At 40.0% G+C, this 14996-nt stretch overlaps 2 protein-coding genes across 2 annotated transcripts in view; both read left to right on the top strand.

Annotated features, from left to right (window-relative positions):
- LOC108571007 overlaps positions 1 to 1020 on the top strand; it is a 20777-nt gene extending 19757 nt beyond the window's left edge. The window contains 1 exon segment of the mRNA XM_017932973.1: positions 842 to 1020. Coding sequence (XP_017788462.1) covers positions 842 to 1020 — 179 coding nt within the window.
- A 2314-nt stretch (positions 1021 to 3334) lies between these two features.
- Positions 3335 to 6937, top strand: LOC108571006 (F-box only protein 7-like). Its single transcript, XM_017932972.1, has 5 exons — positions 3335 to 3629; positions 3767 to 4033; positions 4106 to 4373; positions 5164 to 5247; positions 6833 to 6937. Exons 1-5 carry the CDS (start codon positions 3385 to 3387, stop codon positions 6935 to 6937), a joined length of 969 nt encoding a protein of 322 aa, XP_017788461.1. The 5' UTR covers positions 3335 to 3384.
- The last annotated feature ends 8059 nt before the right edge of the window (positions 6938 to 14996 follow it).

Genomic DNA, 14996 nt, shown 5'->3' with positions numbered 1-14996 from the left:
CTCTATCTAATTGTTACGTTTACTAATATTTTAATGAAAATGCTGACAGTTTTTGTATCAATTGATGTAACAGCGATCATTTTATTACGTACCGATGTTTTATTTTAAATGCTGATCGAAAATTTGTTAAAACACTGACCGAATAAATAGCAGCCATTTTGAAAATGTGAGGAGCTCTCGAACAATTTCCGCGGAGACAGGTGATAAACTGGTAATAATGCAAAAGCCAGGTGTAACTCGGAAACAAGGTCGTATGTTTACATATGAACATTTCTTTCTTATTTTTGCGTGCTGAATTAACCACTGAAGTTATGCCCACATGTTACAGAACACCATATATATATGTAGTACATTTTTCTACCGCTATGTGTACATACTTATATATGTTTAGCGGTAGAAAAATGTACTACAACTAACCTCAACTTTTTCACGAGACAATTATGCATCCCTCAATAGCTGAACTTTAAATGAAATGAAAACAAAATGTGTCTATTGCAAACACTTCAAACACTTCGCTATATAAACATTTCCGCACTTGCGAAACAGTTATGTAATTAGCTGTAGCGAGCAACGTGTATTCAATATTGACGTTTTGCTAGTGAACTGGAAAATATTGTAACAGTATCTAAACGAAAGTTGTAGAAAACGACGTACTTTCATGTGTGAACAGTGCGAAATGTGTTGATATAGTAATTTACCGAACGACTGAACTTTTTATCTAATTTCATTGGAAAACGATACTGTATCGAATTTCATTGATTCTCGGATAATCGATGTGTTGATCTTTGCTCGACTAATGTAAACGTAAATTGACCAAACGATTAATAAGTTACCTCGATAGGTGATCAATTGTTGATAATTGGAGGAGTCACCACGGTATTCATGAAGACCCTGAGCAGCGTTGAATGTTACTGTTGCAACATAGGGAAGTGGATGAAGGGCGTATCCGCGTTGCCGCATCCGGTTTCCGGTCACGGAACCGTGTCTCTACCTCCGGCTAATCTTCTGATAAATCACTGATAACTATGAAATAAAGTGCGTCGTGTTTCCTTGCACGCAATGCCTGACAATCGACAGACCAAAGTATTTTACATTCGATCACTGTCACTTCTGTCTAACCACATTTCTAATTATACACTACGTACTTTTTTACGTATCTTTGTACGAATCCTTTACTCATACGATATTCATTGGGATAATAAAACAACGGCGTGAAAGTTACTTCTATTTGTTATTGTACCAGCACATCGACCGTAGACAGTAGTATCGGAACAAAAATCGAACCGGTTCATCGATCGTTTTATTTCAAAATTATTAACGAACATTCGTAGAACGCTCTGCTCCCTTTGGAACTTTTCTTTAACTTCTGGATCGGACACCAGGTGGCAGTAGCATTCTTTCCATCCGGGAGCCGCCATCTGTCATGGGAGTCGCGCGTTATGAACCGCGAAGCGTGCGTGGAAGTTTCGAAAAAGGATTCGGATTCGAATGCGGCGAGGTAACTAGCCGCCGTGCGGATAAACGCGAGTTAACCTGAAAATGGCCGAATCGTGCGAGTCGGTGGTGTCAAGTGAAGTGACCAGTGTTGTGTCCCATGGACAAACGAAAGTGCCTGAAACACCAAGTCAGGAGGACGCGGAGACATCCGGTTCCCCTGGTACGTAAGCCCTACTGGAATATCCCGTATCAGTTTGAAAGCAGTTTATTCAAACACAACTGTCGAGCGCGGCCATGCAACAAGTGGCACGGAGCGCTCTTGCATGCCGAACAGGAGCGTACCGGGATATTTATGGGCCCGCCTGGGCCTGGCTCAGCATCCCTGTATTTTGTAACTAACATGTCGTCGATCACGTGACTCATCGTTCACCTATGCGACTTAATTTTCGCGCGTGCAAAGTGTCAAAAATGTCGGCGAGCCGTCAAACGACACGTAACGTAAACTCGAATTGATGGGAATTTCGTTGAGAAACTTGGGACAAGTTTATTTGTTCAACGCGAAGCTTTAGTTTTCTCGATCGTGTTAAGGACATTGTAATCGTGCATTTTTAATGTTATCTCTTATCGTTTCCTTGATGTGGAAGTGACGAATTTGTACGGTTGTGACATTTTATTTCTCGTATGCCCGATAAGATTCTCTGTTTGGTATAGTGCAAGATTTGTTTTAGATTATCGTTTCGATCCGTAGTGTTTCTTACATAGGTGTTTTATCGAAAACCGTTACGGTTGACAGATTTAACATTACGTTACTGGCTGAAAGATTATTGCTAGATAGACAGGTGGATAAGAGATCGAGAAACAACTTTCTGAATCAGAGTAATTGCACGTACGTTGAAACTGATCGCAACTATGAAAGTGTGGCTCTCCTCGAGCAGAACGCAACTTTAATTTTAATCTATTTACACGTAAATCCGACGATGTGTATAATTAATTTTATTCTTGCTGTTAGCGACGAGCTTGTTGGGACATTCCTGCGAAAAAAAAAAAAACGCAACGAGTTCCCATACCGGTTTTATTTTATTTATTTTATCTTCGTTTCACTGGCTCGGATTTTTAATTTTGATGGTGGCGCTGTTAAACAAGAAAGCTGTTAAAACGTTGTTTGCCGGAAATATAGGATTTTCGTTATAAGTCGTTGTCAGCTTTGTTTCAAATACGATAAAATTACGTTTAAAAGTAATAGGTAAATGGTTTTATTCGATAATTACGGATGTTTTGCAAATAAACTCACTTATCGACGAAAAAATGACAGAATGATAAGTTAACAAAGATAGCTTTCAAACTAAGCGTTTAATACTCGAGATTTTTCATGTATTATCTTTTTATACTACTTAAACGATTTTTATTTTTGTCACACGTGACAAAAACATTAATCATAAGGTAAGTCTTTTACCATGTACCGGTATGTCGTGCATTCGTAAATTTAAAATTCCGCGCAAATTTGTTTCGTTTAAAAATTAGTCAATGAAATTAGGTAGTATTAAAAAGAAGTTTATATCAATGGATTGGCATCTAATTAATTCTATTATTAATCGAATGCGTATTCTTTCTTTCCTCACTTCAGTTTCTGCGCCAAAGAGGTCGCCACAGAATATAGGAACACGTTATCTTATAATCGAATTGCTTCAGGTACATAAATATAACTTTGACATTTTTTCATTATTTTATAAATATTTTGACTGTTTGACATTCGAAACACAAAGAAACATAGTTTTTTAGTATATAAAAAAAGGAAATTCTGTAAAAGTTTATTTCATGAAAGTAAAACAGATGGCGTAGCAGGATCATTTCTAATGACGAGTGATACTGACGAGAACACTACGTAGTCGCAAAATAACCTAGTACACCGTAAATACATTTGACATGCAGTGAGAGTCATTGTATACTATGAAACGTCGTATTTTTCGAAGTGAAAGTCGTTATCAAAGAATAATAGCTATGTTAACATCAGATTATGCGGAAAACAGCACGAATACGCAACTAACACCTTTGTTGGAAGAGATACTAGGAGAATTAGAAGGATTAAACCAAACAATCTCACCCCACGATTATATCATTGCTTTAGCAATAGTGTTGTTGAACGAGGCTGATTTTCACATATGCACGTCATCTAAAGATTGCAAACAACAATGGTAATATATGTATATATATATGTATATATATCATATAATGCTGATGTATGTCACTATGGTGTATATTAGTTTTTGATAGTGTTTGTTTTGCAATCGTTCATTAAGTTTTTGTATGTTATAACATTCGTTTGTTACAGTAAAAGAAAAAGGGCACTCCATATACCAAAAAACTGGAAATCTGAAGAGACATCAGTCTATGAAATGTGTTTTTACTTAAAAAGTGTCTCTAAAGTACAATGCAAGCTAGTTGCAATTCCTTTGGAAGGTACATTGATCCTGAATTTTTTTCCTCTCATGGAAGGAAAAAGAACTTACAGTTTAACTGTAGATACTTTGAGATATTATAACACTTTTGCGAATATTCCTAGTAAAAAATATAAGAATCTCAAAGAGATATCGCACAGGTACAATAAATTTATAGAGATGTTGAAGTACTTGTAAACCATTACATATTTTCTCATGAGACTATTTGATAGGTTTAAAGATGCATTATCCACCCCAGTACGGTCAGATGTATTAATCAGTGCTGGATTAACAGGACCTAGTCTTCAGGCCATTCCAACAGAATTAAAATTCAAAATTTTAGGAATGTTGGATGTCTATAGCTTAACAAGGATGGCACAGTGTTGCTCGGAATTTAATGTGCTTTGTTCAGAACCACAATTGTGGAAACAGTTGCTACACAGAGATTTCCCTCAATTTTCCTGCAAAACAGAAGATAGCAAAGATAGCTATCGTACTAGTGTAAGAATAAGAAACAATCGTCGTATTAATGGAAAAAGTTTGAAAGACTGTTGATGACTGTGGATGATGATATGTTTTAAATATTTGTAAAACTCTACTGAAATTTAAATGTAACTTTACGCTGCATAAGTTATCTGTATCTTTTTTTTGTAATAATAAAACTACAAAGATATATTAGGAAAGTTTCATAGGATACACGTTGTTCCGCGTATCTTTCCATTATATCCATTATTTCAACGACTTAGTCCTTATCCGAGTATTAATTAGGAATTTCTCATCGTACTAGTCAGTTTATTTTTTTATTTTTTCGTTGAATAGGTATATGGTTTTTCTTTGGATACGTTGACAAATCAGAATCAACTTAAGGAAACGTTAAAAGTATCAGTATTTCATCTTTTCAGTAACGTAGTGGGTAGAGATGCGTAGGTGGTTTGCTTCATAACTTTGTTTTGATCGATGACGCTCGGAATTCTCCCTCCCGATGATGTAACTAACCTAAACTTGTACCCTTGAGAGAAAGGGCATCGGGGTGAAATCGATCAGTTTCTGTCAGTCAGAAATGTTAGCCAAACTGTACAACTATTTTCCTAATAAACGTATAATCAGAGAAATTTATTCCCAGTGTAGAAAGTTGTGCAAATATTTGTAGAGGATCAATGAACATCCAGCGATCTTTATTTCATTCTCATTCTTACAATTGATGAAATAATGTTTTTGTTTTTTTTTTTTTCTTTCTTTTTGTTCAACTAGTAGAATAAACTCATAATGCCCGCGACTTTGCCCCTTTCAGCGGATGAACCAACGAAGAGGCCGCCAGCGAACAATGAGAGTGCGGAGAACGAGGAAACCACAACGCAGAGCAATGGTGATACCGGTGAGTGATAACCGAGGCAACAACGGCTTTCTTCTTACACCATTGCGTTTCACTTTTGACGCACACGTCAGATGGAGGCACACCTCGTTGCACTTATCGATCTGGTGTACGCCACCGTAAATAGAGAGGAACAGCCGCGTAGTGGAAACGATCGCCACACGATTCGAGTTTCGCAACCGTTATCGCTGCATTCAACGCTCAATTTAATTACACGTGAACGTTTAACGTGTGATCGGTGCACGTTGTTAATAGTCACCGACTGCACGCTTCGAACTCCCATTATGTAATACGAATGAACACAATTTGCCGTGTCCTTTATGCGTTTACAATGCCAATCCTGCTTGAATGTCAGTCGAAATCGACGCAGGAAATATCGATTATCCCTTTCTCCATCTTTCCTCTCAACGATATCCCTCACTCTTCGCAATTTTCTCGTAAAGGTGCGCCAAAGGAGATGGAAATTTTAATCAGCGACTAGGTAGGATTTATCGAAACTTAGAACGTTTCGTCTTTTAGGTTATAAAGTTCAGGATAATCGAAAGTAATGTTAAAGGGGGACTTGCACGGTCTGAAGATATCTTTCGCGTTATTTCATAAATCCCTCCGGAAGGATTAGGTTGATCGTGGCAACTTCATGAAAAACGAGGTCCTTCCTGTGATTTCACGATCCTCACACGTATTAAAATCTCTTGGTAATTTATCTTGGTCTTTCCTGGTTTCTTTCGAACTGGCTGAAATTCTCTTCGTCGTCATTTCTGTCGTATTTCTTCAATCTATACACTCCACTTTCTTCCATTTTGAAAATTGTTCCATTGTTAATAAATCTACGCTTATTTAAAAAAAAAAATTCTTTTCTCCCATAAAGAAAAAATCTTCGTTCTTGACACTGCGACGCGACCGTTCACCAGCCGAATTCCCCTCGACGCGGAGCATTTGCATCCGTTAATCCCCCGGAACGCAGCTCGGCCGAGTGCATTCGCGTGTTCCACGCGATCCCGCGAATTCGAAGGCCGCGTTCGATCGTTAGAAGCGATCGACGCGATCGACAATTGTTATTACGCTCTCGATACGGTTGTCAAATTGCGGTAGAAAAAATGATGGAAACGTTTCTGCACATTGGATTCGTCTCGTGTCGTCCTGTAATGAACGCGTCCCGTTTCGTTTTCGACGCTCGATTTGCGCCCGCGAAATTTCAGGGCTCAGATTAAATGGAGGAAACGGAGGAATTATTTATTCGAACGCCTGCATAATCCACAGAATTTCCCTATTAATACATACAAGGTGAATCAATAAGAACTGACATCTGAAATGACTCGTTTTCTCTCGCTTATATTAAAAGAAACGGTTTGAATGAATCATGTAGCATTAGAAGGGGTGCATCAGAAGGATTTACACAAAATTTTCTACAATTTATACCAAATATTTTGTCTCAGTTTGAGGTTTAACACTTTTAGTGCAACGACGATATATCGTTGCGTACGCGATGGCGCCTTACTATTCGCACCGCGAGAGAACTCTGTCTCAAAATAAATTTATAAAACGTTATAAATAGCCGGATAACTATAAATGTTTATAATAATACTAGGTAGTAGCTACACTACTACCTAATCCTCCTGACGCTTGCTGCGCATCATGGGATTATCCTTTAGTTTTGTGTTTTGATATTAGTCATTTTGTTACAAACAATTGAAAATACCGTATTTATGCTTTATACTACGTGTTCTACATCAAACTATGACCAAACGATGATTCTTCTTATTTGCAAATACTGTTTATAAAAGAAAACTGATTTTTCCGTTCTTCCTAATGATTTTCAATAGATATTATCAGTATGATTTTCAACAAATACTGAAATACAATTGGCATTAATTTATTCTCCCTTTATTTCGTAATATGTTTCTTTTTTATGATTCTCTTCTCAAACCTTACCAAATTGGTTCGGTATTCTTCGCTTAGGTACGATTCTTTCGGTCGGCACTAAAAGGGTTAAGATCAACTGTAGGTCAATTTATTATAGATCGTTGTGTTCGTCTATTCATCTGCTACAACGCAGCGTTAAATCAAAAGTTGCATTGATCGTGAAAAAAATTGAAGTTTGCTTGAAATCTCGAAAAATTTAATTGGCTCCATCCGATACACCTTTTCCAATGCTACTTTTCTTATAGACTCACCCGGTATATACTTGTCGTCTTTTCAAATTTGCAGACGCAAATATTTGACGTTCATTTTATAGAATCGCATACGCGAAGAAGATTAAAGGGAAACGAGTCTAATTAAGCGTATCGTACCGGCCATAGTCCAGATTAATTTAATCATTATTAATTTCTGTTCGATCTCACGTATAATAATTTTTTCATCTCGCCGGCAGACGAGCTTCGTGCTCGTCGATTTTATCATCTCTCTCACGGGAAAAAATTGAGCTACTGCTGCCGGAATATTTACACAGTATATGCAAATCAATATTCTTGTTTTTCACAGTTGATTTTATTTTTAATATATTTCCGACTGTTCCCCGTCCAACTCGCTCTTTCCCATTGTCTATCTCGCATACACGCGCCCGTTCATTTCATAATTTCCCGTATTTTTTGACGGCTTAACGCTCCAACGGAAATGGAAATTATTACCCGTTCGAATATTTATATTGTTGCAAACGAGGGGCAACATAATTTCACCGTGTCGGTTTATTTAGCTGTTGGCGTAAAAGTCGTCCACCTCGACGTGAATAGCTTCACCTCTTAGTTACTCCGCGTTAACTTACCTTCTCGCTTCTACGCAATTTTATAAGCTCTTTATTGTATCCACGGTGTCACGTTCTTTCTTTCAAACGGTTACCCTAAGCGAGCTGTTATTTACGAAAAATCATCACCTCGAAAAGCATTGCACAACGCGAGTATGGATTCTATTGTCACAGAGAACACCAAATGCTCGTCTTACGCCATCTTCTGATTAACCCTTTCGCTGCAACAGATTTTGATACGTAACGCACGTGACACCCGGTAGATGTTCAATCGAGGCAGAGATTTCTTCGTTTCGATCGTACCAGAATGTAAATCAAAATGAAAAATTTGTTTTGTAGGCAAAATTTAGGGTTTGGGGCGGCCCACATGGTCGTCAGCCGCGCCGATCGGTTTGATACGTAACGCACGTGACACCCGGTAGATGTTCAATCGAGGCAGAGATTTCTTCGTTTCGACCGTACCAGAATGTAAATCAAAATGAAAAATTTGTTTTGTAGGCAAAATTTAGGGTTTGGGGCGGCCCACGTGGTCGTCAGCCGCGCCGATCGGGACGGTGGCCAGGTTTATGGTGCCGATGTGACCGTGGGTAAGACGTGCCATAAATCTGGTCACCAGAAGTAAAGGACGGAAAGCGACGTTCCCGGGCGAAACGGTTTTTCCGCCAAAATCGCGATAGAAGGGGAACGTCGTAGGGGTACGTCCGAAAACAGCCCTGATTGGCTGAAAAAAAGAAACGCCCTCGTCAAGGAAATGTTTAAAAACGAATAGCGTGAGGAAAAATGAAGTGTGTGTAAAACGAACTTGGAGTGAGAAGAGTACATTGAAGGAGCGTGGCTGGGAATAGGACTCGTGTCCGTGAAGAATAAACTATTAGTTAGAAATAACTATTTGTTAGAAATAAACTATCTCGTCTCTCGCCCAAACCTCTCTCCATCCCGGACTCACCCTACAGTTTTAATAAAATTCCAAACGGAATTGAGGCATTAATTAGGGCAGGTACACCAAAAGGCGTGAAAAGCGTGTAAAATTTCCCCGTCCATGTTTCATTCACGATCCCCTTCTTCCTTTCTTTTTCTTTATTAGTAACGAAAAACAAGGAAGAAGAAAAAGATGAAAAGAAGCAACAGGAATAATCGTTGTTTCAATATTTACACGATTCAGTCGCACCCTCACGTAACAGCGATTCATCGTTGTCCATTCTCTCGTTTTTACCGTGGACTTCTTCGCGCAGCTACGAATCCTGTAACTTCTAATATTCTTCCCTAGCCTTGCTACGGCTTAACGAACTGCGAAGTTTTGGCACGAACAACCACCCCCTGTAGCGTAATCAGCAACGACGTTCGCCACGTTCCCGTTTCGCGACACTTTCAATCTTGAATTCTCATTTTAACCCTACCTTAGTCTGGTGAAGTTTTTTCCACACCATTAGTCTGCGGAATTTTTGCAAGGAAAATAAATAAACACAGAACAGTCGCCGTTAGACCGAATTCCTCCGCGTTTTCTCGCGATCTGTAAAGGGAGATGGAAAGACACGTTGACTGTGGAAATTCAGTGGTGACCGTTATTGAAGTTATCAGCGAAATAATGACATAAGCTACAATTTTCGGTGAATTGATATTTCAGCGTAAACCATGTCGTATACAGGAAAATTTTGATTCTATAGCAGCCCAAGCTAGCCTTAGAAAGAAAAGAAATTATACATACAGCCTTGGATAAAAGTATTAGGCACTCCACAAAATATGAATTATTTAAAAATATTTTTGTATTAGGAGGAGATTGAACTGTTGAAACGTGAGGACAATCATTTTTTACTAATTTTGTCAATATTTTGTTTCAACTGTTTTTTAGAAAAAAGAATTAACTTGCATCTCTCTTTTTTGGCGCATTTCCAGGAAAACTTTCTAACTCGCAAAATATTAACAGCGAAACTAAAGACCGGCTGACGTGTGTTAGCAGCGAGTATTAACAGCAGACTGCGACTTTTAGGAAGAAACACAGAATGCAGACTATGGATCGCTCAGTTGTTCCGCGGCCCGCTATAAACCTTGTCAACTGTTCTAACATTCCTTTGAACTGGCCGACAAAGGATGACGAACAACAGACAAGTTTCAAAGAAATAGTTTTCGCAGCAAGTTGTAACAATAAAGGTGCCTAATACCTTTGGTCAAGGTTGTACATTCCTAAAAATAGAAATTTTAAAAACGTCAATAATTTCATTAGCCACGATCTGAAAACAAACTGTTTAGCGTTCGGCTACTGTTGCGCTGTGATAGCCTCAATTGTAAAAGTAACAGAATGAAAATTTTTGGGTTTGTCAGACCCTACACTTAAGCTGAATTGTATCTTATACCTTGACAGATTGTAAATAGCAAAAGTGGAGAAAATAGAAAAATATGTAAGATAATGAAGTATCAATTGCAAGACGTAGCAAGAAAATCAAGAATCTTAATTAAAAGTGCTTCCTTTATTTCTACAACTTTCACCGACAAAACGTTCGTAGTCAACACGCATAACTCATTCATCCGCACACTTCGCAATCGATATTCGATCTGTTCTGAAATATTTTCCTACACAACGTTTGAAAACAAAAAGAAGACAGTCTAACCCCTCGAGAAAGATTAATTTCGTCACGAAAGAGTTAAAGAGCCTCGAATCTATTTTCTGAAACGACACGAAAGCAAGATATTCGTTCGCGTATTAGCCAACAAAAGGGTTAAAGAGCCTCGAATCTTCTTCGGGGAATGACTCGAAAGCAAAATAATTCTTCCAGGCTCGCTTCAAGCAGCCAAGATCGTCGATTCACGGCCACGTTCGCGAACGACGTCGATGCGAATAATTAGCCGGCAATTAAGTGGGCTCGCGTGCCCGCCTCCAATTATCGCGGTAGCTAAACGCTGGGCGCGCGCGTGCCTCCGCGATTAAACCGTTCGCCACACGCGCGCGCGCCCTTTGCTATTTTTTCTGCAATTAAACATTCACCCGTGAACGCGATAATAAATTAACAACCTGCTAGGCGGGGTTGTTAACGCACGAATTTAGGGCGAACCGCGCGCGCGGCCCGTAAGGTCGTCTAGGGAACTGGGTCAGAGCAGGTGGCGGACTCGCGGGGAGCCAGAGAAAAAGGGGGCCGGTAGGAAGAGTGCACTTTTCAAAAATCGACCGCTAAACGCTGGTTGCCGCGCTACCAGAGAGACATATATCTCTCCACCCTTCCTCTCTTCCCGTCAACCTTCTATCTTCGTTCTCGCCTCATTTCGCCCATTTACCCATCCATTCTCCGCGTTCCACGCGTCTTTCGTTTTCCCTACTTTCTCCACTTCATCGTTCACGTCGGACGATGGATCCTCCAAGTCTGAAGTGACTCTGAAGCGATCCCCCAGAGATGTTGACATCGTCCTCTACCAAGAAATCGTGATTTTTGCGAACGAAAAAGAGTGCCCGGCGTTCTCGTAAAAACGGGACACAACTATTCCGGAATCGGGACTCGTTCACTGTTAGCTAGTGTGCGCTACACTACGTCGTATGCGTATTTCGAAGCCCGGTAGCGGGCTTAAGCTTGCGCCGTTTGGCCTTCCTCTTTCTCTCTTTCTCCACGTTGCACCGCCCCCATTTCCTCTTCCTCCCTCTCACAGCATTGCTAGCCTTCTCTGTCGCACGAGCGCGGCTCTCGGCGTTCTCTGTTCTCCGGGTTGCTCCCTGGCTCTCTCTCATCCCCAGTGCGCGCATCGAACCCGTCCTGGACGAAAGTCCTTCCCGCTCCGTCGCGCGTACCACGCACGTTTTCTACGCGATCGACCTTCTCGACATGACTGAACACCGGCGATCGTCGCGTGTACCCCGATTCCTACGCACCCCCGTTGGATCCTCTCCTCTCTCTCTCTCGTCGCCGTTCGGGATCGTTCTGGATCTTAAACGGTAGAATTCGGTCGCTGGTGGATATACTCGGCGGTCACGCGCGGGTGGATCCAGAGGATCGTGTGTGCTGGTGGATCGCGTGATCGAAATCTGGATCGATGCTCGAACGAATCGAGAAATGGAAGTGAAAGAAGCCGAGGCTGTTGTTCCAAGCTCGACGCAGGGGATGTGACCAGGCTATTCTGAACCAGTTCAGCCAGGCTAAATCAGTGCGTGGTAAATGCGTTGTTCGTTTTGTGCGAGTCCGAAGCGTGGAAGGGCTCCAAGTGAATATCGAGACAACGATGTTGGCTACTTCAGGACGTCGAGTGCTTGCTCATTTGTCCTTCGGGATTCACTCTCGGGGAATGTTTGTTCCGCGCGGAGCATGAGTGCACCTTCGTCCTTCGCGTGATCCACATTTACGTTCTATTTTTCATTTCGCAGACTTTCTTTCCGATTTTATCGGGGGATCTCGTTGCGAGGGGTAATTGCAGGTCGTGCAGGGTGAGAGGACAGGTCTTTGCGCGGATTTTCTGTGAAGAATGACAGAAATGCGCGCGCTAACGGGCTCGACTCGATGTTTATACACTGTGCGAGTTGAAAATATCGCGGTGATTATACGGTGTTTTTTCTTGCCGGATGTTTCGAATGCCTTCTACCGCACTTCATATCTCGTCTGCTCTCCCAGACAGTAGATTTGTTTTGAACGGCGTGTAATTCCGGGATTATTCAGGCCACGAATAATACGGACTGTTTGGCGGAACGTGTTCGGGAATTTCAGTGAGCAAACAATTGTAAACACAGTTTAGGAGATTATGGCTAATTTCTGATCGTGTAAAGAGTGTGTAATCGTCCCTTTCAAAAGTGCAAACTACTCCCTCGTTTCTATTCGCAATTGGTCGTTAATGGTTGCAGAGTTTCTCGTGACGAGTTTTTAAGGGAATCAAGTGCTTCCGTTGGCGATAAACGGGGCGAAACTTGTTGTTTAGCAAAACAGAAACTGGCCGTTCTTAAAAATGTCGAAGCTTTATTTCCAGATTACACAGGCAAAGTCGAGAACCAACGAGAGAATTTCACGTCGCTAATGACAATTCCACGCTTTCGTGATAAATCTCGTTGCACCGAAATTTCGAATCACTGTTTTACTCGATCGAACTGTACACTTAAGATGAGGAGTATCGTTACGTCGCTCTTTCTTCCTTCGAGGTTTCAACGTTGTGTTAGGTATTTATGCTTATATGAACTTTTTCCATGCGAATATTGAAAATCATCCCTTGGAGGAGATTTACAATCCACGTATCATTCGTCATTGTTGTCCCAAATGAAAAAAAGAACTATACGTCGATATTTTCCCGTACACAAATCTCTTCTACAGAGTGTTTAAACGAAGTTCTGTCGTAACGAAGAAAAAAACATTTGTTACGATGCGTTTCATGTAGTCCAATGTTACCTCTTTACACGGCAAATGTACAAAATGTCCGCCATTCATTCGAGCACAGAGCTGAGCACGTTTTCTCGCAGATTCGTGAATGAAACCTTTCTTTGCCTTTCAACAATAGTTTTCTATTCGTTGTTTTAACTCCTGTACCGTGTGCACTGCTACGATCTACATACGCCACATCCTTTAAATAGTCTTATCGAAGTGGAAAGGAGAGAGTGGGGATAATTTGCAAGTCAGAAACAAGCGGTCCTTTGAATTATATTTATTTCATCGTGGACGACAGAGGAAAAGAAATATTCGATTCGTCGAAGCGATGAATTTCAAATTTCCTCTTAATTTGGAGAAATTCTTTAAACGCAACTATCAAAAATATTATATTATCGATACAAAGATTTAGTTTCTTGCTGCTTTTAAATTATTCTATTCGATCGGAATGATTGACAAGTTATAAGTTTCTGTAAAATTTGTCGAATCGTGCGATAAACTTCAGGTTTCATCACCTGTCAGAAAATTTCAGGATCGAATAAGCGATTTTGCTGACCGCATTCGTCATTTTCGAAATTTTGCACGCCGGGACAAAATTTTTCGGACCAATTTTTGACAGTCTTTTCCCCTAATCGATCATTTATCCGGCCTGCTGTTTCAGCTGCACTGAATCGAACTTTGAACTCATAAAACATAATTGCCCTAATCTGCTGCAAATCCATTTTTTTTTTAAATTACCATAATTATTACTTCTAAATTCTCCGATTTCTTCCCGAAGACTGACGATTAGTTGTCTTTTGTCATTTTTGCGTTAATCAGATTGCTATTATATCCTCACAATGAACGAAGCAACTTTCACGCTATCCAAATCAATCACATTGTCAGTGTTATTTAATACACGTTCAAAATTACAGCCACCAATGATCTTTACTGATTTTTCAATTGAAAGTAACGATCAGGAATATCCATCTCAATTTTAAGCAGAAACTCCTTCTCGCATAGGTACATTTTACTCGCACAAAGCAAATCCGCAATTAAATTGAAACTTTATAATAACGAAAGGAGTAATAAAAGCTCGCACATAATAAGCAGCAGAAGTTGATTAACCCTGGAATACTGACAGCACGTTTTTGTGACATTAAAATATTAATGGAAAATAAATTAGTATATACTATAATTATTTGTTTATTTGAACAGAAGTCATCGCATACTTGGCCAAAGACATTTTATCATTTCTGTAATTTAAAGTGCGAAATCTGAAATCCGTCATTTAGTCTCAATCCGTATTTTAAAATTGCAAAAATTGATTATTTTAATTTCCAAACGTATCAATAAGTACATACTAAAGATGCACATATGAAAAAAAAAATTCTTTGAAGCACTGTTCCACGAAGAGAATAACATATTCTCCTTCAGCGAAAAAGATGGAAACTCTGCATCAACCCTAAAGTTAATTCTTCCCTAATTCCCTGTCAAAGGATCGTCAAAGGGTCGCGTGTTTTTTCTCACTGGACGCGGATAGTTTCACGCGGGAGAAAAACAGTAACGTCAATTTATCGCTCACGGCGAACGTGGTCGTGTCAATTTCAATTTCTCACGGACGCGCAACGATAGCAACACGCTGCGGATTCCAATCGCGCGAGCACCGATCGGAAAATAAATCCAGCTAACGAACGAGGGGCGAGAAG

Source organism: Habropoda laboriosa, unplaced genomic scaffold (genome assembly GCF_001263275.1).
Source record: "Habropoda laboriosa isolate 0110345459 unplaced genomic scaffold, ASM126327v1 scaffold97, whole genome shotgun sequence".
NCBI lineage: Eukaryota > Metazoa > Arthropoda > Insecta > Hymenoptera > Apidae > Habropoda > Habropoda laboriosa.
The sequence above is the reverse complement of the archived record's forward strand: the minus strand, read 5'-3'. Positions and strand labels throughout refer to the sequence as shown.